General features: G+C 40.7%; 1 protein-coding gene across 4 annotated transcripts in view; it reads left to right on the plus strand.

Moving 5' to 3' along the window:
- Opa1 (OPA1 mitochondrial dynamin like GTPase) overlaps positions 1–27,236 on the plus strand; it is a 73,794-nt gene that overhangs the window by 28,026 nt on the left and 18,532 nt on the right. For all 4 annotated transcript variants that reach the window (XM_021185471.2, XM_021185474.2, XM_021185473.2 and 1 more), the window contains 18 exons: positions 1,518–1,598; positions 1,719–1,793; positions 2,263–2,334; positions 2,417–2,516; positions 2,775–2,905; positions 4,925–4,997; positions 5,087–5,159; positions 5,992–6,107; positions 6,850–6,914; positions 7,546–7,622; positions 9,067–9,232; positions 11,381–11,533; positions 11,770–11,878; positions 12,464–12,543; positions 15,922–16,062; positions 19,128–19,244; positions 20,103–20,196; positions 20,553–20,663. In XM_021185471.2, the coding sequence (XP_021041130.1) occupies positions 1,518–1,598; positions 1,719–1,793; positions 2,263–2,334; positions 2,417–2,516; positions 2,775–2,905; positions 4,925–4,997; positions 5,087–5,159; positions 5,992–6,107; positions 6,850–6,914; positions 7,546–7,622; positions 9,067–9,232; positions 11,381–11,533; positions 11,770–11,878; positions 12,464–12,543; positions 15,922–16,062; positions 19,128–19,244; positions 20,103–20,196; positions 20,553–20,663 (1,834 nt within the window). The remainder of the gene's footprint in view (positions 1–1,517; positions 1,599–1,718; positions 1,794–2,262; positions 2,335–2,416; positions 2,517–2,774; positions 2,906–4,924; positions 4,998–5,086; positions 5,160–5,991; positions 6,108–6,849; positions 6,915–7,545; positions 7,623–9,066; positions 9,233–11,380; positions 11,534–11,769; positions 11,879–12,463; positions 12,544–15,921; positions 16,063–19,127; positions 19,245–20,102; positions 20,197–20,552; positions 20,664–27,236) is intronic.

Consider the following 27,236-nt stretch of genomic DNA (forward strand, 5'->3'; position numbering starts at 1 on the left):
GAATATTTATTCAGCTCTTAATATGTGCCAGCCTGACCTACCAGGCATGAGTAAACCTTTGACATTGTGGTATTTTATATATATATATATATATATATATATTGTGGTATTATATTGAAAGCTGTGCAGCCAAATTACCAAATAAACAAATATCTTGATGTTTTAATTAAGTTTATTTTGGTGATAGGTCACCTTCCTGTGTGTGATACTTCAGGAAATTAACCTGGGAGGCAGGTTGCCTTCAGACAAGCCATTGCCTGCTGCTTGATAAACTCCTATTTGTGTCTCCTGAGAACAATGAAATTGGCAAATCTGGGCTTAGCATTTTGGCTTCTTTAACCCAGCTTTCTGCTTGGTTTCTAAATATCCCTGTCTTGAAGGGACATAGCACATAAGAAGAAGGATTCATTTTTTGGGTGATTCGTTTTGGCAGTTTATTTTTTGCTAGGATCTTAGCACCTGAGGTGCTAACACCCTGAATTGCTTTAACACCCTGAATTCCATTTTTTTTATTTACTTGTTTGTGTTTGTTTGTTTACTTATTTTGGTCTATTTGACAGTGCAATCGCCATAGAGTTTAAGCTTTTCTCTTAGCCCTTTGCCCAGCACCATAGATCAGCAAGTACTCCAAGGAAAATAGCTATAGCCAAGGCCTTTGGGATAGTTCTTCTAACAGCTGGTTTCTCTTTTCTTGTGTAACTTACTTAGCTTATCTCAGTGTAAGCAAATACATTTTTTAAAGATTTATTTATTTATTTATTTTTAAGTATATGAGTCCACTGTAGCTGTACAGATGGTTGTGAGCCACCATGTGGTTGCAGGGATTTGAACTCAGGACCTTCAGAAGAGCAGTCAGTCAGTCCTCTTAACTGCTGAGCCATCTCTCCAGCCCACAAATACATTTTTAAAGTTAAATAGTATAATTATGATACCTTGGGATATATGCATTAAAAGTTAAGGGACATCAAGTTTGGAAGCCCTTGTAAAATGACTCGCTGTCACTGCTGTTGCATTGCTATTTCTCCCCAATGCCTCTCCTAAGAAGTTTGTTGTGACTCCTGGCAGCCAGGGTCAGTCTGTGCTGTGGTACCGTAGCTTTGAGCACACTCTGCCTGTCTGTGGGGTGAGATCTGAAGCAGAGGCAGTCAGCCCTGTGTTTCCCCATCTGTGACCCCATCTGTGTAGTGAACTTACTGAACAATGGTGGCTAAATGAACTGTCCTGTCCCTGAAATCGTCTCAGATTAAATGCTGGCTTCTCTTTGAACTCTTCAGCTGTAGAGAGCTGGCTTCTGTTCTTGGTTGTCTTCAGCGTATTGCCCAAAGGCAAAGGCAGCAGCACCAGGTCGCAAAAGACTGAGAAGCCCCAGTCTCATTTCACACTGGCAGTGCCGAGCAGCCATGCTTGCCTGCACCTGAGCATACCATGAAGGTGCACTGATTGGCCCTGTCTGGACTGTCCAGGTGCTCTGATTAATGTCACTGTAAGCGTAGCATTGTGTATGTCTGTCCTTGCAGGTGACTCTCAGTGAAGGCCCTCACCATGTGGCCTTGTTTAAAGATAGCTCTCGGGAATTTGATCTCACCAAGGAGGAAGATGTAAGTAGACTCCATCTTAGGTTCATCTATGTCGCCTTATAACCCCTGTGTTCTCTAAGACAATGAAGTGGAGTATTTGTCATGATAATGTCTTAGGACTTTGTTCTTTTCCATTAATAGCTTGCAGCATTAAGACATGAAATCGAACTTCGAATGAGGAAAAATGTGAAAGAAGGTTGTACTGTTAGCCCTGAGGTAAGGCCAGCAATTCATTTCAGCCAAGATTTGGGTTTTTATGAAGTTTTTATGGATATTAATAATATGGATATGGATATTAATATGATATTTAGATTATAGCTATTCCAACATGTATAGATACATTTTTTTTTCAGTTTTTAATTTACTTTTCTCTTTTGAGGCAGAATCTCACTATTCAGCCCCAGCTGACTTAGAACTTATTATGTAGACCAGGCTATCCTTGAACTCACAGAGCTCCATCCGCCTCATAGATGCTGGGATAAAAGGCGTGTGCCACCACACTCAGCAGAGTTTTTAAATGTTCCAAACATCATTATGGGGTGAATTTCCTAGAATAATTTCTATGGGATCAAAAGAAAATAGATTTTTTCTGAAATAAATATCTAAATGAACAAGATAGAGAATTTTTAGAATATTTAATATTCTTAAGACACCCCAAGAGCTTGTTCTTTCTCTTCCTGAATAGACCATATCTCTAAATGTCAAAGGCCCTGGGCTGCAGAGGATGGTGCTCGTGGACTTGCCTGGCGTCATCAACGTAAGTACATACGCAAGATACTTCCCATTTGATTCCTGCCCGGAAAGCTATCTGTAATGACTCTTAAAACCTTTTCTTCAAGACCGTGACATCAGGCATGGCTCCCGACACAAAGGAAACGATTTTCAGTATCAGCAAAGCTTACATGCAGAATCCTAACGCCATCATCCTGTGCATCCAAGGTAAAGCCCAGCAGGTTCTCACTGCCCCATGCTTTCCTCTTGTTCTTGAAGCATGGCAGCAGCGTATGCATATAAGCACACATGGCAGACATGTTCTCACCTCTCCTATTCATTCTGTCAACAAATGGGATGTAAGCTGGGAAGTGTCTGCTATTTTTCATCATTGGAATTTTTATTGGCTACAATCCTAACATAAATATATTATGACTAAATGTTTATAATCAGTAATGATTACACTGTTGTTTTTCCTTTTTTCAGATGGATCTGTAGATGCTGAGCGCAGTATTGTTACAGACTTGGTCAGTCAAATGGATCCTCATGGAAGAAGAACCATATTTGTTTTGACCAAAGTAGACCTGGCCGAAAAAAATGTAGCCAGTCCAAGCAGGGTGAGAATAAGAGGTGGGGAGGAGGGTGCACAGGCTAAGGTTTCCCATATGGATTCTGGGAATCTCAATTAGGTGTTTGAATCTGCAAGGTAAGCACTTAACCAACTCAGCCATCTCCCGAGAGCTGAAAATGCAGGCTTCTTCTGGGGCAGCTCTGGCTTGAGACATGCTCTTTAAGGTGCACATGGTAAAGCTGAAGGAGATTCTTAACCAACTCAGCCATCTCCCGAGAGTTGAAAATGTAGGCTTTTTCTGGGGCAGCTCTGGCTTGAGACATGCTCTTTAAGGTGCACATGGTAAAGCTGAAGGAGATTTGCTTAGTTCCAAATCCTGGCACTACCATTTGCTGCTGTGTGATCTTGGGGTTAATTTATTCAGCTTTTCGGTGCTTTAGGCTCCTTATCTGGTAGGAATGAAGACATTTATAATATGATCTCACAGTTTGTGATGAGTTAATAGTCAAATGATGCTCAGTAATTAGAATGGTTCTCTAGCACCAAGTGTTATGTACCTGGCTTGTTTACAAATGGTAAATTCATATTCTATAGTTGCCTGTAGAACAATGCTGTTGGGTTCTCATCCCCACTGCTACTGCATAGGATGTCTCTTTCCCACCTTATACCTGTGGGACTTTGCCTCTGTGTCAGGGTCCCCAGAGGCAGTGATTCTTTTGACAGACTCCCATGGCTTGCCACATAGTCATACTAGCCTCAAAGATTCATTACAGAGCCATGAAGGAGAAGATACACTGGATACAGGCTAGAGGCATCCTCCTCTGGTTTCCAGGAGCCTTCTCTCAGAGGTGTAGCCAAAATTTCAAAGTCCTAGAAGAAAACTAGTTAGCACATACCATGTTACTTGCCCAGGAATGCCAGACAAAAGAAAGCAAGCAGGCCTTTTGTGTTGTCCCCTCAGGCCTGCTGTAGCAATTTGTCTTTGAGCCTCTACCCATCTGCCTTATTTTTAAGAGCAAGGCAGTATTGCTGTGGCTGTATTGGTCCTCATGCAAAGAAGGCGAAGCAAGGTAGAATCAGTGTCTGCAACCTCCATTCTCCCCTGTTGCGTTCATTCCTTTCTCCTCTGGAGTAGTCACTTCGAAATTCATCTGAGATGCCATGGAAGCTTACTTCAGGCTTTTCTGTGGCAATGACCTGAGTCTTCAGCCCAGGTTTAACTTGTCTCACCCAGTGTTAATCTAAATGCATCTCCAGAAGAAATTCTCACATCATGTGTGAATGATAGATTATGTGAATATGTGCCTTCCTGAGTCCTGACTCTATAGTTTTTATCACACTCAAAAAAGGATTTTTATCTTTAAAAGAGTTGAACACCAAAATATGTTACTTTAAGTAGATATGAAGAAAAATGAATAAAAAGCAATCCAACTTAGTTAGAATTCAGGTAGTCTAGGACCACAAGATGTCTCAGCGGGTAAAGGCGCTGTAGCAAATCTGACAGGAGTTGGATCCCTAGAAAGAGAGAGCTAACTCCCATAGTTGTTTTCCTCTCTCCATAGGAATTCCCACACGTGCATATACAGAGAACAAATGTAATTCTTTAATTTCATAGGATTTAAATTTTCAAATATTCAAAGAAACTCTAAGGAAAAAGTAATAAAGCTATTTACTGAATGCTTCTCTGTGCCATCAACTGTGCTAAGTGTCATTATCTTAAAACCTCTATAACCTTTTATTTAAATTAACTCATTTACTTAAGGTCACATACTAGTAAATGGCAGGGATAAACCCCAAACAGGGTCTGACCAGAAGCACTATGAATCATTCCTGTTTTAATCTTCGTATATACATTTTAATAAGACATTTCACCATATCTGTGGTAAATATATTTCCCTCAGATAACAATGAGAACATATTTGTATGCTTTTGAGTACAGATGCGTGTGCTAGTAAATAATACATGTCTACAGTTTTTAACATTTTGCTTCCTAAATCGAATGTTGTACTTTGAAAAGTGAAGTGAGTCTATATTTCACATTTATTTTTCCAATTTATTGACATAGATACAACAGATAATTGAAGGCAAGCTCTTCCCAATGAAAGCTCTGGGTTATTTTGCTGTCGTAACAGGAAAAGGTATGCAAAGGTGGATTATTATAACTTACTTTTAGTTTTTGTTGTTTCAGATAATAAAGATTAATTTTCTTGATGAAAATCTTTCCTAGGAAACAGCTCTGAAAGCATTGAAGCTATAAGAGAGTATGAAGAGGAATTTTTTCAGAATTCAAAACTGCTAAAGTAGGTGTCATATTACAATATTCAACGACTTTACAATGAGAGCTTGTTACCCTGAACTACTTCAGCTTTATCAATCATGTCTTATAGCAGTTAGCTTACTGTTAGCCATTTATCTACGTGGGGGTGTATATCTAATGGGACTGTCCTTGAGTACTCTTAGTCGGATTTGGAAGCAGTTTATCACATGGTACAGTAGACTGCCTCTGTGGATGTGAGCAGAGACAATTCTCACACCTCTCATGTTGTTTTCCCTAGAAACTGATTTTTTTAATTAATTTTTTTTTTAATGTGTGCACATAAAAAAAAGATGTGTGCACATTCCTCTTATAATAATAGAAAAAGTTGGAATGGGAGGTGGCAACAGGATATTCCCAAATAGATACTGGAAGCAACTGACAGAAAAGTAAGATGCTAAACCACAAAGCGAAATGGAAGGACTAAAAGAGCAATTGAATTATACAGAAAATGTCTACATAGAGGTCTGGAAATAGAGAGGCATGCCTGCCTCAGATTAGTCCAGAAGGAAGAATCGTTCCTGCACACGTAGTCCTGCAAGCATAGCAGGATTCTCTTTTTACTGGGAGGGAAGCCACAAGCCTGTAGTACTGTACTGTCCACTGCTGTGCTCACTGGTCACGTGCACTCGCCACACTGACCAGTGTCTCGTAGACAAAAGCCATCCCCTCAGCCCCTCAGTTCAGAGCTCAGTACTTGCTTGCCTTGCTCAGAGAAGACCCATTCTCTTCCCGGCAGAAAGCCTGACTGGGCAGTGTTAGTGTGAGGTAAGCGTTCCTTTGTCATTCTGACACACTTTAGCTCTGGTCTCCTGTAGGACAAGCATGCTAAAGGCACACCAGGTCACCACAAGAAATCTCAGCCTTGCTGTGTCAGACTGCTTTTGGAAAATGGTTCGAGAGTCAGTTGAACAACAGGCTGATAGTTTTAAAGGTAAGCTGCCTTCTTAAAGCAAGGCTACAAATCCAGCCCTGTGACAGTTGACAGTCTTCTGAATTCAGCAGATTTTTTTACTTCCTTTCTCAGTCTACAAGTACTTGATTTACGTTTGGACAATATATTGAAAATGGAGAGACGCAAACCCTCTGTGGTACAAGAACTGACTTTCCCTGTCAGAAGCAGCAGGCTTGCAGTAGTGTTGAGAGAAAGCTCAGTGGCATGTAGAGAACTTGGACCCTCCCTGACAGAGGAGACTCTGGGAAGCCCTACATTGGACTGTTTCCCTGTACCCACCCTCTGCACCAAGTCTGCTTCTGTGGTTTCATCCAGCGGGAATAGGTTCTCCCCACTTGCCCTTGGGGATTTATTATTCATTCCACTTAGAATCACAGCAAGTCTGGGTTATCTTTATTTCCATTTCACAGACAGAAGGCAGAGGTGCAGAGTAACTTATCTAACCAGTGTCAGAAGCATTAGACCCATGACCTCAATCACAGGGCCAGACTTCACTTTCCTAGCAGCTGCACTAAAGCGCTACAACTGGGGACTTGTAAAATGAAGCAGATAAAACTACAAGTAAGGAAAAGAGTTTAGATAACTGTAGTAATGAAATTCAGAATGCTGGAGCACAGACACTCTCAGAAACCTGGCTAAGACAGAAGATAGAGAAGTAGCCTTCAACCGCTGTGTCTGGAAGATGGGGCAGTCGGGCCTGAGCATCTTGCTTTCTCCACAGCCACGCGCTTTAACCTAGAGACGGAGTGGAAGAATAACTACCCGCGCCTGCGAGAGCTCGACAGGGTAATGGTCCAAATGGGCGGGTCCTGTAGGTGCTTCACTCACTGTTCCTTCAGAGCTCTTGTTGCCCTGAGAGCTAAATTCTGTGATTGTATTGTTGGTTACTTAGGAAGAGTTGTCTTTTCTATAATAATAATGATTATAGCATTTTAAAATAGTTAGGAATCGTAAGATATAAAACATGTTAAAATGTTTTCTGAAAAAATCATGAACTTTTTAGTCGTCTTATTGATGTATGCCTATGTAATCTAATTTTTGGTTCTAGCCATATATTAGCTTTTTACTTTCTTGGTATTTACTTTGGAAATATGGTCTATTTAATGGGAATTAAATATTCTTTTTCTTTGATTTTAAGTAGCATTAGTTGTACGGCCCAGCATTAACTTACTATTACTGATTTGTGTGTTGCTTCTTTAGTAATTGTTATGTGGAAATGTTTTTTAAAAACTGCAGTGAGAATTGAAAAGGGTAGACAGTGGGCCTGCCCCTCGGTCCTTACCTGAGTAATGGCATTCCTAAAGGAGATTGGGGGACCACCCTATCTGTGCCCTCCTTTTGGGTATCTCTGAAGGGCACGACAGGACAAATGTAGTGTCATGAGATGACAGTGCTAATTTCTATCTCTGTTGCCTAGAATGAACTCTTTGAAAAAGCTAAAAATGAGATCCTCGATGAGGTCATCAGTCTGAGCCAGGTCACGCCAAAGCACTGGTGAGTGCTCGTCTTCTCCTCCATGGCTTTTCCTCAGCATAGACGAGAGCAGTAGGCCTTCCTGCCTCTGTTCACAATGAAGGAGGCCACAGAGTGAAGTATCTCCTTAAAGCACAGCTGCAGCCGGAGACTATCAACTGAATGTCCACACGGCAGCTTACTCCAGGCTCATATTGAGTCTGGCTTTTTCTTCAGCTTATCTTCTCCTTCAGCTTTTCCTAACAGATACAGGTTTGAGGTTTCTATAGAGTCATTTACACATAATTTCATGAAATTGCCGCAAAATTACTAGTCAGTAATGGTTATTACTAATGGAGAATAGCATCCTAGGGAACATTGTTCTATAAAGGAAAAATGGTATATGCTTTTAGCTCTCGTTCCAGAGCAGAACTGGTGATTTCTGTAATGTTTATGTGCTGAGCTGTGCACAATAACATTTTTTTAATTTTATGTATATGAGCATTTTGCCTGAATGTATCTATTGCCCACAGAGGCCAGAATAGGACCCTGAGCCTCTAGAACTGGAGTTACATACAGTTGTGAGCTGCCCTGTGGATACTGGAACTAGAACTCCTGTCCTTTGATACAGCCCCCAGTGCTCTTAACCACAGCACATGCTCTCCAGACCCACTATGTGGTGGTGTTTTTTTTAATTCCTTCCTACTTAGATTTCTTTTTTAAGTAGTAGATTGATCCCTTTAAGAATTTGTCATATGAATCCTATGGGAAGCTATCATTTTCAATTTATCATCTTCAATTTATGTTTATGTAAATATAGGCATTCTTTTTTCTTCTTTTTTTTTAAATTTTAGTTATTATATATAAGTACACTGTAGCTGTCTTCAGACACTCCAGAAGAGGGCATTGGATCCCATTACAGATGGTTGTGAGCCACCATGTGGTTGCTGGGAATTAAACTCAGGACCTCTAGAAGAGCAGTCAGTGCTCTTAACCACTGAGCCAACTCTCCAGCCTAAATATAGGCATTCTTAAACTTATTGCGACAGGGCATTAAAAGCAAACAGACTAGATGGTAGCAGATGCCTGTAATCGCAGCACACAGGAACCAGAAGCAGGAGAAACACAAATTCTAAGGTAGCCTGTGCTCCATGAGTAACCTTGTATCAACAGCAAGACAGACTACAGGTCGTTCAAATGAACTATATATAAAAAGACTGGAAATTTTTAAGTGTATTTTAATTAACAAATTACTCGTGCCTTGGTTATCTTCTAATAAGCCTGTAGTATTTAAAAATATATCACTCTTAACACAAAATATCCTTCAAGATAGATGATAGAAACTATCTCTTGATTTCTCTGATTCATAGATATATACATATCTCAAATTTTTCAACCCTTCAAGTATGTGTAGGTAATTGCTGCTGCTATTTTTACAAACGTTTAATGCTATATTGGCTTTCTTGACACTTCTTTTCAATCTCAGGGAGGAAATCCTTCAGCAGTCCCTGTGGGAACGAGTGTCAACACATGTGATTGAGAACATCTACCTTCCAGCTGCCCAGACCATGAATTCCGGAACATTTAACACCACAGTAGACATCAAGCTTAAACAGTGGACTGACAAGCAGCTTCCTAATAAAGCAGTCGAGGTTAGGATATAATGTAACTGGGTAAGAAGCATTGTCTGGAGGCCATAGATGCTGTGGCTTGTGGGTCTGTCCGCCCTCACAGTCACTGTCTTTCTCTGGAGCCATAACCCTTCATGTGTGCTCGGCTCCTGCTTCTCTGCGGGAGCTAACTTGGCATTGTTCTCAGTTGCTGCTAACATGAAAGCTTACTAAACAGGATGCCAGAAGGCCTTGCTTCTCCTGCCACAGATATCATTTAATACAACCAGCAAAACTGCCTTGAAGGTGAAATATTTTAGACCTCTGAATTGAGCTTCTGTAAGGAGTTTCTTTAAATGGACTAAATATTACTGCTTTTACATTTTCTCCAGGACCTGTAATGCTTACTTGTGCATTAAGTTAGGGTCTCACTAGTGTTGACTGGGAATTGTTTACAAAATAAAAGCACCTTAATCCATTTCTGTCCCGTGGTGTCTTTGCCCAGCCACATGAAAACAGATAGCTGCCCTACTTGCTTAACCTTCCTGCAGCTTCATCTGAGAATGAGCCTTCCTGCCAGGGTTGATCAGAATTAGATGAGTTAATATGTAAAATACTCAGTAACACCTGCCCACTCAGAGGAACCACTCAGGATTATCTACGTTATCAACGTTTGTCCAGCCTCCCATTCCAGCTGAGAACCAGTTTGTCCTGGACTCAGAAGAGTTGCTCAAAAACTTGTGGTCAGCTGGGCAGTGGTGGCTCACACCTTTAATCCCAGCACTTGGGAGGCGGAGGCAGGTGGATTTCTGAGTTTGAGGCCAGCCTGGTCTACAGAGGGAGTTCCAGGACAGCCAGGGCTACACAGAGAAACCCTGTCTCAAAAAAACAAACAAACAAACAAAAACCTTGTGGTCAATACTAAAAGTGATTTAGTGATTTTATCTTTCATACCTGCCTTGGAAATGGCATAGGCTGTCCTGTCCAGGCTGATTTCTTCAGCACTGTTCTTGCCTTCCTGGGCCTCTATAATGGCTGTGTGTGTGTGTGTGTGTGTGTGTGTGTGTGTGTATGTGTGTGTGTGTGTGTGTGTGTGTGTGTGTGTGTATGTGTGTGTGTGTCTGCTCCCAGCAGCCCTTGCAGCCTCTGCCTGTGTTGCATGTTCTGAACTCTGGTCATTTCTTGACTTTCCATGAAAATAACTGGGGAGCTACTGCCTCTTCACAGTGTTCTGGGTGTGTCCTGAGATGGGACATTTGCAAATGTCCCAAACTTGCAATGGTGAAACTAGTCATCGTCATCATGGCACTGGTAACTCTGTCTTTCTACTTTCTGCCCTGGGCTTTATGCTGAGGGAAGGAGTGGAGCTGCTGAGGATACGAAGCTATATGTTCATTCCCATCTTTCACAGGGTATGGTGGTGCGTGCCTGTAACCCTAACTCTGGGGAGGCTTTGCCTCAGGTGTACAGCAAACAAAACTAAACTCCATACCCCACCATCTAGATGTCCATTCAGTTTGTAATTACTTTTGCCCTGTGGTCTTCCTTTCACAGTTGAGATGAATAAAAGTTAGCCAAACAACAAAGCTTATAAATACCTTGTAGTGCTTGAAGCCTTGGTAGGAATCTTTGCTTATAGGCACAAATGTAAAGATGACGGGCTCAGTGAGTAATCACTTCAACTTGGAGTTGTGTAGAAGCAGCAGGCAGGCTCAGATGTGTTATTGGTTAAAAATAAGTGAAGTAAATGTGTTGGCAGACTCAGGGTGTAGGGGTCACCTAGAGGAGGCAACCCTGCTCGGCTCAGTGAGTGGCGTCCTGTGCAAGTAATGACTTGATCATTTCCAGGTTGTTCGCAAGCACTGGAAGTACAGATGTGTTTATGAAATCTGTTTTTTAAATTGGCAGCATTTTTAAATAGTGCCTCTATGTGTTACCTCACCTGTCCTGGAACTCACTCTGTAGACCAGGCTGGCCTTGAACTCAGAGATCACCTGCCTCTGTCTGCCGCCAGAGTGATAGGACTAAAGGTGCCACTGCGCCCAGCCGTGCTGCTTTTTTTTAGTGTGCATGCATTTATCAGTGAACAAGCATTTCCTGATCATAGCTTCGTGATTTTATGGTAGTTTTTCTTGTTTCATATTTACTAAGAGTAAGCTATATAAATCCAACTATTTCTTTTATATCTAGGTTGCCTGGGAGACTCTACAAGAGGAATTTTCCCGCTTCATGACAGAACCCAAAGGAAAGGAACACGATGACATATTCGACAAACTTAAGGAGGCTGTGAAGGAGGAGAGTATCAAGCGGCACAAGTGGAATGACTTTGCTGAGGATAGCTTGGTATACAGCTCTGTCTAACTTACATAGTCCAACATGGTGCTTCTCAGCCTTTAATTTTAGCCACAAGAGACTCCACTTTATTCGTCTGATAAAAAACTGACAGATGCAGCCAAATAAAAGGAGCTGCTGCTTTTCTGTGGGAGTAACCTACTGTTAAGCGGTTATTTGTTATGTTTGATATTTATGAATTACTGACATGTGGGACATAAATTCGTTTTCTGCCCTAACCGTTTCAGAGGGTCATTCAGCACAATGCTTTGGAAGACCGGTCCATATCAGATAAGCAACAGTGGGATGCAGCCATTTACTTCATGGAAGAGGCACTTCAAGGTCGTCTCAAGGATAGTAAGTAGGGATGGGAGCTCTCGAGTTGTAAGCACTGTTAAACACAGTCAGGGGGCCAGCAAGGTCCTCAGTGGGCAAACCATTTGCCACGAAAGCCCAATCATCTAGGTTGGCTCCCGGAGCCCACAGTGAGAACAGAACAGACTCCCAAAAGCTGTCCTCTGACCTCCACTCATACACTGAGGTGTGTGCACGTCCAAATTCTCACATATATCATATATACAGATACACAGTTAATTTTTATTATGTAATTAACATTTCAAAGTCTTTTTCCTGAATACAGTTGAATATTTATTTGTGGGATTTTTTTTTTGTCAGTTTAATTAAGTTAGACACCAGATATTTATATGTATTCCCACTCAAAGGAATTCTGTACACAATTGAACTTCTCATAGATTTTTAACCACACAGTTGTCATACTTTTGCCATACTAATGCCAGAATAATCATATAAATTATTTCCTTATTTTAATTAATTTCATTTTAATGCAACATTTATTAATAACTTGTGAACATTGTTAATTATAATTCATAGCCTTGGTAAGCAATAAAATTCCTACTGAATTAATTTTTATCTTTCTTATAGCTGAAAATGCTATTGAAAACATGATTGGGCCAGACTGGAAAAAGAGGTGGATGTACTGGAAGAATCGGACCCAAGAGCAGGTAGGAACACAAATGCCTGTGGTCTTGTGCTGACATTTTGCTCATGGTTTATATGGTTTGGTGCTGTGGTTTTCTGTAGACCCAGCTGGCCTTAAACACACAGAAGTTCTGCTTCAGCCTCTTACTGAGATGCAGGCTACCCCAAAAGACTGACACACTGCATGAATGCCCAAGACCACAAGGCTCTGCGGTGGAGACAGGAGACTCTCTGGGACCACTGGCTGCCAGCCTAGCTCCAGATTCCCTGGGAAAGCCTGCCTAAGGGAATACGGTGACAAATAACAGCACAGGGCACCTAATGTCTTCCTCTGATCTCTGCATGTGCCCACAGCAGCCACACATGTGTACATGTACATCACTCATACATACACCAGGACCACACATGTTACATGTGTACACAATCTTCTAATGGCTCTACCAAATTCTTTAGAATTTTAGTTACATTAGCCTTTCTAAAATACAGTTAATCTGTTTTATTAAAAGATTAAAAAAGAGAAAATGCACTTCCTTTGTGTTGACAGCTTTGTTCATTTCAGGGCCCTAATTGAGGTTCAAAAAAGACTAGTTAGGCTAGAGAGATGACTCAGTAGTTAAAGCACTTGCTGTCTTACGGACAACATGGGTTAAGTCAGTTCCCAGCACCCAAGGTACAGCTCACACCCAACCTGTAACGCTAGTTCAAGGGAACCGACTTCCTCTTCTGGCCTCTGAGGACACCAGATATTCACATGGTGCACATATTATGTACATGCAAACAAAACACATATACACAAGGTAGAATAAATAAAACCTTTTGAAATGAAGAGCAGTTGTAAACAAAAACATTAAACAGAGTCAAAGGATATGTGACAGTTGTGGTTAGGAAGAATACAAATTTTTTCTAATATTATCTGTGGATTTTTCTGTTGCATGCATATTTAAACTATTTTACATTTTTGTAGTAATTATTGTTAATGTGCATACAAACTAAATATGAAAATTCAGACAGTAAGTATGATAGAACTCATCCTTCAGTAAACGTTGAGTGAGCACTTCAGAAGAACAAAGAGGCAAAGCTAGTTATAAACAACTTTAAAAATTGGGAAACTGGAGAAAAATGTTTGTTTGTTTGTTTGTTTGTTTGTTTGTTTGTTTGAGACAGAGTTTCCCTGTGTAGTCCTGGCTGTCCTAGAACTAGTTCTGTAGACCAAGCTGGCCTCCTAGAGATCAGTCTGCCTCTGCCTTCTGAGAGCTGGGAGTAAAGGTGTTCAGCTCTTAAAGGGAAGTGCATAAATAGAATAGAGAATCAATATACATAAATGAATAAATAAACGTAATAAGAGGTGATATCCAGTCTACTTGCTGTTTTTTCCTATGTTCACTGAACCTGCTTAATTAGAAAAAAAAGATGCTAAAATGTGGAAAAATTAAGAGGACAAGAGAATCCAATACTCCCAAAGAGCATACCCTTCTTTCTTTGTTTTTATTTACATTTTAATAAAATTAATGAAACTATGATTGAAGCTCTGCTTCTTTTCCAGTGTCCCCACTTCTTGTTTCATTGGCTCCCTATAGTAAGTGACTTGGCCCTGAGCCAGCAGGTGTCTATTCTCACTGCTGTACAGGTGGGCTGAGAAAAGGTCTGTCTAAAAGAGCTTGCAGGGCTCTCAGTCATGGCAGTCTGGCCTGGAGACAGGAAGAAACACTGATTAGAAACACCTGGTGTATGGCAGATACCATCAGCATTGGGCAGGGAGCCTCCAGAACAACCCAGTAACTATTGGTACATAGACTTCTAAGCAAACAGAGATGAGACAACTCTAGTCATAGGTGGATTTCTGCAGAATCCTGTAGAAGCAATAAATTTATTTCAAGGCCATTGCAAAGGATCTGTAGACCTAGAAGAGGAATCTGGAAACCCCTCCTAGATAAGCCTTCACTCCTACCCGTATCCTGGGTTTGGGACAGCGTATGAAAGATTCAGGCTGACGGTTTACATATAGGAGAAAGGACACCAGAATCACCTGGGAAGGGTTTGTGTATCCGTTTTGCTTTTTCCTTTAAACCCTGACTAAATCCAGTTCTCTTTCCCTAATCTTTCTATCCTTCCACTCCCAATTGAAGAGTGCTCCTGTGTCCCTCTTACCTAGGAGATCCAGTGGGAAGCATAGTTCAGAAGAGCTGGAAGGGAGCCCAGGTCAGTTTAGATAGCTGTGTGCAGTTCCTCTGCCATCGTGAATGACAAGACTTAGCAAGAAAAGATTTTCCTTTGTTAAAGATGAAAAGCCCATGGGACTGGGAGATAATATCTCAGTGGTTAGGAGACCTTTCCACTCTTCTGGAGTTTAGATCCCAGAACCCATGTTCCAGAAATTCTGTGCTGCCTACTGGCCTGTGGGCACCCACACTCAGATGGCAAACACACACACACAATATAAAAATAAATGTGTGTTGGGTTTTTGTTTGTTTTCCATGCTATTTTATGCCTTTATGTAACCTTTCTTTGGTTTTGTAGGAAAATCCCACTGTGTGAAACATTCTCACTGTCTTAGTGGAATAGATAGCCAGGATAAATGAGAAAGAAGTGTTCTTTGAAAGAGTTGTTTTAACATTGGGTCAGTGATGATAGCAATGTAGGTGTGAAATCTTGGGCCCTGCTTCCCACGCATACTGCACAGAATAGAGCTGTGTGAATGGCCTGGGAAACTTAACTTTCGATCACAGCTGGTCAGTTGCAAAATACAGTTCCAGGCGAGTTCTCTTACAGATTATTGATGTTAAGTAGTGGTAAGAAGCTCATGTCTTTTATCATCCATGTCAGAATAAAAGATTGAAAAATAATGAGATAAACTGAGTTGGCCAAAGTAAGAGTCTTATTTTGAAACTCGAGTGTATGTTTTCTTCCTTGCTGAGATGAATACATTGCAAAGAAGAGGCTGAAGTGAATGAAGAGTACTTCAGGAATAGTTTGAAGTATGATTTCTTTAGTGGGAGAGCTTCTTTCGAATAGCATCAAACTACTCACTTGATATTTCATTGGTTACAACAGAAACACTTCACAAAGTCTAAGTCCTTACAGGCATTTATAGAATATTGCGTTTTCCCACATGGGCACACATAGACACCTTTTCTTACACAAAAATTATACTCTACAGTCAAGAATAAAAGTCTGTCCTAAGGAGCCTAGTGCTTTGGTTTCACCAATAAAACACTGTGCCACAAGTAAGATTCTAGGGCTAAGCATTCATAAGACCAGTGGCTATGCTCATAGGCCTCCTAGTTTATATCTTACTGTAATTAACAGTAGTGATGCAGTAGTAATACATTTATTAAAACGGGCCTCTTTTCACAAGTACGAAGTTTGAGCTGTCTCAACAGCCTTCTCTTACCTTGTTAAAGTGCGTTCACAACGAAACCAAGAATGAGTTGGAAAAGATGCTGAAGGTTAACGATGAGCATCCAGCTTACCTCGCAAGTGATGAGATTACCACAGTCCGTAAGAACCTGGAGTCTCGAGGAGTGGAAGTCGATCCAAGCTTGGTAAGAAATACTATCAAAGAGTTGGTGATTTGGCTTAGAGGTAGATTGCTTGTCTAGCAACCACAAAACCCTGGGTTCAAACCTCAACTCAAAAAATTTTTTTTCCAAAAATACCAAAACAAAAATCAAGAAGTACCATGGACAGCCAGATGTGGTGACAGGTGCAGCCCTTGGGATCTGGAGGCAGGAGCTGAAAGGTCATCCTCTGCTACAGAGTGACACTGGAGTAGGACTCTAGACAAGCTCTGTCTCAGAGAAAGAAAGGGGATGCAGGTCAGCTTTCTGAATCTGTGCGCCTTGCAATGCAGTATTCCTGCCTCTGATGGGTTACAGGGAGATCTGAGTGCTGAGTTCTACTGTGTTCAACGTGCACATTTACTGCCTTAATGATAGTCATTTCGATTCTATGAGAAGAGCAAGTTTAGCTTCCATTTGCTTTTTACAGGGGGACTCCATAAATCCAGAGTTAGAAATTAGGGTTCCTACAGAAGGGATGAAAGGCATCCAGACCTTGCCATTTTACAGTTTTAGAGTACAGCAATTCACTTTTATCTATGTATGGCCTGTTCACATAGACTGATATTTATGTGTGCATGTGTGTGTTGGGGGAATGGGGGAGTTGTTTGTTTGTTTGTTTGTTTGTTTTAGATAAGGTCTCACTATATAGCCTTGGATGTCCTAGAACTCATTATGTAGGCCAAGCTGGCCACAAACTCAGATTCACCTAAGTTCTGTGACAGGATTAAAGGGGCATGCCACCATTCCCAGAAACATAGGTAATTACAATGTTTACAATCAATGTAGCTCAATTAGGTACAAGTAGATTTAGGGCGGAAACATGCATTTTAATATTTTATTGAATTGGATAAGACCTTTGGATCCTATCTCATTTTCCTCATTCCTGATGATAACTATGAGAACAAATTCTACATGTTAGGCCAGCCTTTTTCTTAGCTTCATAATGCTTATTTGCAGAGTTTTTTGGATTTTGGGTTGGTTTTGTTTGTTTGTTTTTGTTTTTGTTTTTGTACCCCTGGCTAAATACCCCTAGGTGCCCTGGAACTCACTCTGTAGACCAAGCTGGCATCTAACTCATGTCTCTGCCTCCTGAGTGTGTGCACCACCACCACCCAGCAACAGCAAATATAGTGGACTGAAATTTTTTAAAGGTTAACTTAAGGGCTGGAGAGGGGGCCCAGCAGTTAAGAACACTTGTTCTCACAGAAGACCTGGGTCTGATTCCTGGAATCATCTAACTACTTCCCCTAACTCCAGTTCCAGTGTATCTGACAGCCTCTGCAGGCCCAGCATGCATGTAGCACATACACATGCATACATAGAAGCAAAACACCCGTGCACATAAATAAATAAAAATAAATAAATCTTTAAAAAAAGAAAAACAGTTTATGTGAAACCCAATTAGAAAAATGAATCCAGTGAGGAAAGCAGCCTGGAAATCTCCTGTGCCACTGTGGTTACTGTTAAGGACCCCCTGCTTGTATGTCTCTGGACTTACTTTACATTCTGCCTGAGGTCAAGACAAGAAGCCTGCTAAGAACCTAAGTACTTAAGCTGCTGCACGTGTTACATTATCTATAAATTGAACGTGAGACTTTTAGTTGGATATAGATCTAATTTGTCTGTGTGGTCCCAACTCTCATTATTAAAAGTTCATGCAGCTAGGCGTGGTGAGTTTGAGACCAGCCTGGTCTACAGATCAAATTCTAAGACAACCAGGGCTACACAGAGAAACCTGTGGGGGTAGGGGAAGGCCATGCCAGTTGAACACCCACCCTACTTCAACAAAGGAAAATAGAAATGCTCCAAAACCTGAAACTTGTTCCACCCCCACCTGATGTCACAAGAACATTCTTCATGTGACAGTATTCAAAATGCAGGTACATGGTACTGTAGTACATATCATTACTGTTAGACTATGTGTGTAAGGTATATGTAAGTGAATTTTGTGTTTAGACCTTTATCCTGCCCCCAAAGTGTCTATGTAAATATTACAAGATCATCCCACCCAAAACTCACATCTGCAGAACAGCCTGGGTCCCATGTGAGTCAGGGCAGGCATGCTCATGCTCTGTGTGCTTTGACACTTGTAGTTTCCTGACACTTAGTAATGCAGTGGTGGTTTTCTCTTGGAAGTAGAGTGGAATAGCTTGCTACTTTCTGCAAACAACGTCTCAGTTTGGTTGTTTTCTAGTTACATTTTGTTCAATATAAAAATATGGGATGTCAGGGGGTGTGGCTTCTCAGCAGTTGGATTGTGTTACTAATACTGCTCCCTTTAATTGAGTAATTGATAACTCAATTGCAATAACTCACACTTTCACCATCTCCTGGATGGGATTGGTATTTGTTTGGCCTACTAGCATTATTGTTGTTACTGGATATTACAAACAGTACATGCTCTGACAGGACTGTAGTGCCACAGAGGTACTGTTGTGGTAACCGTGCAACTTAATAGAAAGCATTGCTTCCTGACTGTTGTCAGCTGGTGTGCACAGTCTGAGACCAGCGTCCAGGTCCTAACTCTGCCCTTAGACAAGGCTTTTATACTCTTCTTGCCTTGGCTTCCCCATTGCTAGCTAGGCAAAGATCGTCCCTTACCAACCTACTCTGTACAGTGAATACAGTTTGAATGTAGCTACATGCTTAACTTAGAACTTTGTAGATTTTGAAGCATGTAAACTAATACATCTAATACCTGACTTTAAAAATTATATAAGTGGACTTAAAGCTATTGCTTTCAAGTAACTTTTTTTAACACAGCATTTCTTTGTGGACCAGGCTAGCCTCAAACCCACCTGCCTTTGCCTCAGTCATGCTGGGATTAATGGAGTGCACCACACTGCTGGGCAACAGTCCTTTTCTGTTGTTTTGTTTTTTGAGACAGGACTTCTCTCTGCCCTGCAACTCGATGTATAAACCAGGTTGGCCTCGAACTTGGAGATCTGCCCTTCAGTTAACTTTTCAAAGTAAATCTTGTATACAACTAACTTTTAGTGCTCAACAACATCTATTATAATATTGGTTTTTTTCTTTTCTCATTTTAGATTAAGGATACTTGGCATCAAGTTTATAGAAGACATTTCTTAAAAACAGCTCTAAATCATTGTAACCTTTGTCGCAGAGGTTTTTACTACTACCAGAGGCATTTTATAGATTCTGAGGTGAGGTTTCACAAAAAAAAAAATAATAATAAGTAAATTTTAATAATAATTGATGAAAGATGGTAAAAAGTAAACTTTAGTTTTCTATGAATTTTAAACCCTTGAGCATCTGGAAGAAAAGAGTGTGTAACTTATAAAGAATAACGTTTTATCTTGTTAGAGATTTACCAGTTTAGCAGTAACTGACTTCCGTGCGTATCATCAGGAGCTGTAAGAATGTGGAGAGACAGTCTCTTATACCCCAGAGTGGCTGGAAACAGTTTTGTGTTTATATATAAGAGGAGGATGTGTGTATAGCATAGCCATTGGCATGTGCCCTGGAGACTATATAGTAATACTACTTTACGATGCACTTTTTTGTGTCATAATTATTTTCTCACATCACTGAAATCTTGCTTTCTCTAAAAGAACTCCAAGTTCTTGTAATGGGCATAGATCTCATACCATTTAAAGTAACCCCTAGGTGGCAGCAGACTTATGTCTTTTGACATTTTCTCATAAAGGGAAAATGTTTTAAAATAGCCCTTGAAAAGCTCTTCTCTGCTAATCTATGTTGTTACTAAACTGAAGCTTCTAAGTGCTTTTCTGGGTTTATTTCAGCTCAAAAAAAAAAAATAGTGTGTGTGTGTGTGTGTGTGTGTGTGTGTGTGTGTGTGTNGTGTGTGTGTGTGTGTGTGTGTGTGTGTGTGTGTGTGTGTATGTATGTATATGTGTGTATGTATGTATGTGTATGTGTGCATATGTGTGTTAGATAAGCACTGATATTTTTACTAAACCTTAGGAAATATGTTCTACGTAATTAATACAGGCTTTGTTTTTACATTTTCATCTGATCTTCTTAACGGCTTACCACTGCAGCTGGAATGCAATGACGTGGTCCTGTTTTGGCGAATACAGCGCATGCTCGCTATCACTGCCAATACATTAAGGCAACAGCTTACAAACACTGAAGGTAAGAAACTCCTAAAAAACAGATTGATTAGAAAAACCTTAGAATCATAACTTGCTTTGAAATATTAGTTAAAAATAAAATTACAATTAGAAAATTATAGGGATAAAAGATGCTACAAATCTACTTCCATTAAAGTTAAAATAAAAAGACGGGCGTCCTGAGCATTACTTGGTGTTTTTGAGGTTTGTATGTCTGTCTGTTGTGGCTTGAGAATCCTCAGACTGTGGGTAAGATTGATGCTGATAAATGTACTAGAGAATGGGAAGTGTAAATTCAAGGGAATAACTAACATGGGATGCTTAGTTTTCATTCAATTCATGACACTGCTCTTCTGGGTTTTTATTTACTGTGAACAGTTAGGCGACTAGAGAAAAACGTTAAAGAGGTATTAGAAGATTTTGCAGAAGACAGTGAGAAGAAGGTTAAATTGCTCACTGGCAAACGAGTTCAGCTGGCAGAAGATCTCAGTAAGTATTTTCTCCTACCCCGTCTTCCTGGACCCCATCCACATTCTCATGTCTCCCATTTAATCGCAAGCTTAAAGAAAACTTATAGCTACCTAGGAAGAGCTGGTTTTGTTCTGCATTGTTAAAATAAGATATTGACCTAAAATCTTATCACTTCCAAATACTTGAATGTGTGTTTCCTAGAAATAAAGATTTTTCTCCTAGCAACTGGCAAAATCAGAGTGTCACTGTAGCTAATCCTTAGACCTCCTTCATCTCTTAGTGGTAGGTGTTATCCTACCACATCACACGATGTTCCAGCTCATTCCCCAACAAAACTTACTTAACTACTTACTTCCTTACTTCCTTACTGTTTTTGTTTTAGAATGGCATTTAGAATTCAAGGTCTAAGAACTAGATATACTTGTTGTTAGTGAATATGAGTTCTTGGTTCTTCTCAGTAGAAAGTGTGTGTGTGTGTGTGTGTATGTTTGTGTGTGTGTACATGCATACCTACTCCTAATTTTCTGTATCTATTGAAGACTTAAGTAGATGTTCACTGTTCCAGGTTGTATCCAGTTCTGCTGGTTTGTTCCTGACTTTGCTCTTTTCCATACTTGTAATTCTAACAGCATGGAACTGACTTCCAGAATCCTTAGCACAGTTATATTTTGCTCAGTCCTCTAAATGTATAACCAAACTTTGCTGCTGCCCCCAGTGCACAAATGTTCTTCTCATCCAGCTTGGAGTCTTAGCTGTCTTACACCAGACCACCACCACAGTGCCTCCCTCGCTCTGCGCCGTGTCCTCTTCACACGCTGTGGCATCCTGCCAGAGGCTGATCTTTAGAAACTCCTTTCCCCGAGTTCATGATCTGACCTTTGTGTCAGGGGTCTCTGCATCTCATGGGAAACCATATTCTTCCCCTTACCCACCTCCTGGGGATCCTCTCCTCTGAAGCCAGACTAGGCTTTCCTGGAAACTCTCTCTTCATCCTGCTTGCACTCCAACACCCTACATCAGCTTATCCCACACAGATGTGCATCGTAGGACCAGGCTGCCATCACCCTGCTAGCTCTGCTTGGGCTTTTGGCCTATAGCATCCCACCCACAACCTTGCTTGTTGGAAGCATGTTTGGTTCTTAGATGCTGGTAACTTACTAGCATGGATGCTTGCTTGGATCTTTGAGAGCCCAAGGTGATCAGAGACGCATTAACATTATTATGTAACTCTTGGTAGTCAGCACTTCTGAGTCTAGCTAATTATAAGTGTCCCTTCTTTGAGCTTATGAAACTTTTTCATTGCAGAGTATACTTAAATGTATATGCTTTCTGATAAGAAAGAAAATAAACACTGAGTAGGAAGAAGGATTTCAAGGTTGGGAGCAGTTTTTAAGCTGAGTTTATAGTTCTGTAGTCAGTCACAAACATATCCAGAAGAGCCAGGCAGGTTTCCCTGGTGTTGCCTGTGCCTCAGCCCTGCTCGCCCTTTTCCACCTGCACCGCCTCATCCTGGCTTTCTCTTCCCGGTTATCTGAGCTCCCATTGCTTTCTCTTGGCACTCTTGCTTTATTGTTTCTTCCTTTCTTTTTTTAATGTATATATCTCATCTTACTAATTTCATTTCTTTCATATTTGACTGTTTCCTGCCTCTTTGGAAGTATAGTTAAGTTTGTGCACTACAGAAGCCCTGTCTGCAAGCCTGGTCCACTCTCTGTCTGTTGTATCTTACATAGGGAATCCTCAAGCCCCACGAAGCTTTGGTACTGGTAGGATGCCTGCTGTGGCGATCCATAGGAAGGCCATTCAGCAAGCACTTGGAAGTTCCTGGCTTACAATTCCATGCTTAGTGTAGATAATTTCTGTGTCCCTTAGGATATAGCTATCAGGCTGAATTAATTCAATGAATTTTACCAGCTTCTATATTTTTAAGTGACCGAAAAATAATGTGCTTTTTTGTGTCTTATAATAGAGCCTGCACACTCTCATTACTTTCCAGTTGTAATTTGATTATTTAAAGAAAGTATATTACTAACTCAGATATGTATGTGCTCTGCCAAGCCAAGTTCCAGGTTCTGGAGATTTTCCTAAATAGGCAGTCATAAGACCCCCTTGAAGTGATTTGTGACTTTTGTGCAAATAGAGTTATGGTGTTAATGTTCCAAATAATGTCCTTAAAAGCAGGGGTTCAACCCATGACTCAGCGTCATCGGTCACAGTAGCGGAGATGAGCCATGACTGCCCGTGCTTTAAAGTCCTGAGCGCCCCTCTCCATACTGCTTCTCTCAGGGCTGAAGATTGGGAATAGAGTCAGGGATGCTTCCAGCCAGCCTGCTCTCTAGCTTTATTAGTCACGGCTGTATGGTAGGGAACAAGGTATCTAGTATTACAGACTCATTTGGGATATAGTATAGGGATTTATACTATGCAGTAGAGAGATTTAAGTATAAGTTCAGAATTGTGAATAATGGTGTCGTGTAGAGTTTACTAAAACGTTGGTAACATTCATGTTTTGCCAGTCATTAATTTACCTGGCTTTCAGTCATTCATCGCTTTGGATATTTACCAACTAATTGTTCATTAAAGTGCAGTTATAAGTAGTGTGTCATCTCTACCAAAGAAAAACAACAAGATACAGTTAGGAAGAACAAAGGAATGGGAATAAAGCCCACGTCTTTGTCAGGAAGCTTGCTGACAGAAGTCAAGACTCTTGGACACTCATTGATGTTCATAGCTGGAGCATGGGAAGGACAGGATAAGCCTAGAAGTCTTTAGAGTAAGAAATAAGGATGTATTTGACATGTGATGTGTCGATATCACACAACACAGGCACTGTTTGACACTGCAACTGGGCAGACCTCAGGTAACTGAGACAGTGACATAGTGTAGCTTATTGAATGAAACACAAATCCTCCTATTAGGAATTATATGGGAGGAAGGATGAAATTGGTGGTAAAGAATAGAATGTTTATCTTACTACCCTTAATATTCTCAACAGAAAAGACCTATTATTAAGATTGTTTTAAAAGAAAATACCTGTTATTTAAAAGGTAACTATATCATGGAAAAATCTGAGCAGTCACCACCTGATTCATGTGGTCAAGTCACAGTCCTATGCCACCTTATAGATTGGCGTTTTTACTAAAGATATATGACTTTAGATGTGGCGGTATATCAGAAAAACCACGGGTAAATATTGTCTACAGAATAGCTGACCTGAGGGCATCGGATACATCAAAGACAAGGCAAGACTGAAACAGTAGTCCAGATTGAACACAGCCAGTGAGAGATGCAGTCTGTATCCCTTGGAAGTGCTGTATCTGTGTTGGTTTCAAAGGCATGATTGTTCAGTTGTGATTTACTTAAGAAAATACAGGTTGCTTCCAGCTGTACACATCAACATTTAGATATGATGAAGCCTAATCACGGTAAACGTTTCTAGAGAGGTGATGTTTTTGTAGTGTTGTTACAGCTTTTCTGTAGCCAGGTGGTTTCGCTTGTTTTATGATGAAACAGGAAAAGAAAAAAGTTTATGTTTCTAGCTAATACAAGATCGTGTCATGTGAAAACAGAAAATGGGATTCACGGGCATCCTCTGTGAAGATGTCCAAAGACAGAGCACCTCATGGTGACACTTGAACTCATCCACCTGCTTCAGTTCTAGCTACAGTTTCCTCCCACAGCGTATAAACAGCCTGTGTGGCTTTTATGAGAATCTTGATTCTGTAATAAGAGTAAGCTCAACAGATTCTACTGTCTAAATGGAGAACCAGCTGTGAAGATCGCTATTTGGATTGCATGTAAATTTTTTTTAAGATTTATGTATTTCATGTATGTTAGTGTACATGCCAGAAGAGAGCATTGGATCCTATTATAGATGGTTGTGAGCCACCATGTGGTTGCTGGCATTGGAACTCAAGACCTCTGGAAGAGCAGTCAGTACTCTTAACCACTGAGCCAACAACTCTCCAGCCCCTACCTATGAAATTTTTAGTAGTGTGCCTATCAAAATAAAGTTCTATTAAAATTACTTTCTTGGCCTAGTCGGCCACCATTAGGAAGAGAGGCCCCTTGGTCTTGCAAACTTTATATGCCCCAGTACAGGGGAACACCAGGGCCAAGAAGTGGGAGTGGGTGGATAGGGCAGCAGGGTGGGGCGAGGGTATAGGGGGCTTCGGGGGTAGCATTTGAAATGTGAATGAAGAAAATACCTAATAAAAAACTGGAAAAAGAAAAAAAGAAAAAAAAGAAAAAAAATTACTTTCTTCCAGGTGGCAAAAGTTGTCCTTTCTACAATGTTTGATTTTATTATTGTCACCATATTAAAAGAGTGCTAACATTTCTGAGATCTGTTCTGTTTTCCCCACTTTGCAAATTTAATCCCTGCGCACTAGTAACACTGGTTAAGTCTCCTCAGTGCATGGTGAGATGCTTTTCTTAACTTGTATCCACTGAGACCCAAGTTATATTTTGTTGTTGTTTTGGAACAACGCTGGCTGTCCTGTAGTTCAGAGATCCACCTACCTCTACCTTCAGAGTGCTAAGATTAAAGGTGTGTGCCACCACTGCCTGGCTTCAAGCTATACTTTTATTTCTTGTATATGCACACTCATTGATAGCCAGGAGTTAAAGGGATGGTTGCAATCATTTATTTAGACAGCTTGTTCTGAGAAAGGATTCTTTTCCTGCTTATAATACAGGCTTCTAGCTCTGCAAAATATGAAGTTGTTCATGGTGTGAGCTGATATTTGTGTACTTGTCTAGAGCCTGGAGACTGCTTTCCATATGTTCTCCTTAGGGTCTCTACCACAGCCCCGTGGAGTAACGATAGTTATTTTTGTCAGAATAAAAAACGGAGACTTAAGGGGCTGGTGAGATGGCTCAGTGGGTAAGAGCACCCGACTGCTCTTCCGAAGGTCCAGAGTTCAAATCCCAGCAACCACATGGTGGCTCACAACCATCCGTAACGAGATCTGGCGCCCTCTTCTGGAGTGTCTGAAGACAGCTACAGTGTATTTACATGTAATAAATAAATAAATCTTTTAAAAAAAAAAACGGAGACTTAGAAACACATAGTATCTGATGATTTTTTTTTTAATTTATTAGAGGACAAGACTCAAGGCATTGGAAAGTATAATTGTATACAATTACCCTTTGTGTTGGGATGTGTACATAGTGGTATGTCAGAGAGACAATCCCCTGGTATCAGCAGTGATTTTCTTATCCTTAGTCCTTCCCGCCACAGAAGGAGCTTTGGAACTGAGCCTTTCAGTCTGTGAAACATCTAAAGAAACACCATATGCATGGTGAAGTCATGCATATGAAGTCAATAGATGAACTGAAGGAAGCCTGTCTTTATTTGACCGGTAAACTTTCTCCAGACTGCCAGGTCCCACTATAATCAGAGGTGCCCAAAACCTGGATGTTTCTCCCCTTGCTGGTCTCAAGCTCTCTGTGTATCTAAGACCTTGAACTTCATGCTCAACTTGCTCCCACCTACTAAGTGCTTGGAACAGGGTTCCAGGCCCAATCCATCAGGGCTTTACCTATGTTCAGCAAACTCTCCCAGCTGAACCACAGCCCCAGGCCCCAAAGTAAAGAGCTCGCCTTCAGTATGTTGTGTTCATACCTGAGTCCTAAAGTCCAGCAATTAAATACACCAACCCTTTCTATTTTAACTGGCTGTCATTCTAACTTTTGGGGTTTTGTTGAGCAGGATTAAGAGTGTTGAAATGTTCTCTACCAAGTTTCTGTATATTTCTTCATATTTACAAATATGAACATAAAATATATGAAATATAAAAACAATAATAAACTCTAGCTGTGCAGACTTATTGTAATGGTATAGTTGTATAGTGTTCGTGTTAAAAAGCAGTGAAATCAAAGTGGCTGCTAATTTAGAATTTTGCAATATCCCCTTTCCCCACCCCCAGTTAATCTGCTCTGCTGACTGCCTCTACTCTACACGAGGTGGCAACAGCTGGCCTTTTTACCAGAGCTCAGAGGGATTAAAGAGCAGAAGAGCAGCAGCGTGCGAAGCCTCTTGCCTCTGTTGACTGTTCTTTATTGTTTGATGCCTGAGCATCTCCCAGACAGCAAGCAATTGTTGCTGGAAACTTAGAGTTTGTTTCTCTTGAGCACATACAATGCTGTTCGGGCTCCTCTTTGTGTTTCTTCACGTTCCCAGCCTCCTCTTATCCGCCATCCTGTGCTTTCTCGTGATAATTAGAAAAGAAGCAAAGATACAACCTTTGTATCTTTGGCTGTGTGACACTCACTTGTGACTATAAAACTTGGCTCTAGAGACTACAGATATGAAGGGGTTTTTTCCTCTGAGTTACCAGATATTCAGCCACAGGAGTCATGCTTACTATGAGAACTCTGCTCACCATGGTTAATATTATTGGATGTCAGAAAACAGATGCATTTGTTCATTTTAAAATGGCGGTGACACACGGGAAGCAACAGATGAGTACTGCATTTGCAAGGCCACGGTTAGAAACCTAGCAAAGCCTCCTACAAAGTCTACGAAGATGCTTTCAGTGACCCAAACACCGTCCTAGTTGATAGGATAGTTGTAAGAATTTCTTCATG

This window comes from Mus caroli, chromosome 16 (genome assembly GCF_900094665.2).
Source record: "Mus caroli chromosome 16, CAROLI_EIJ_v1.1, whole genome shotgun sequence".
NCBI classification, from domain to species: domain Eukaryota; kingdom Metazoa; phylum Chordata; class Mammalia; order Rodentia; family Muridae; genus Mus; species Mus caroli.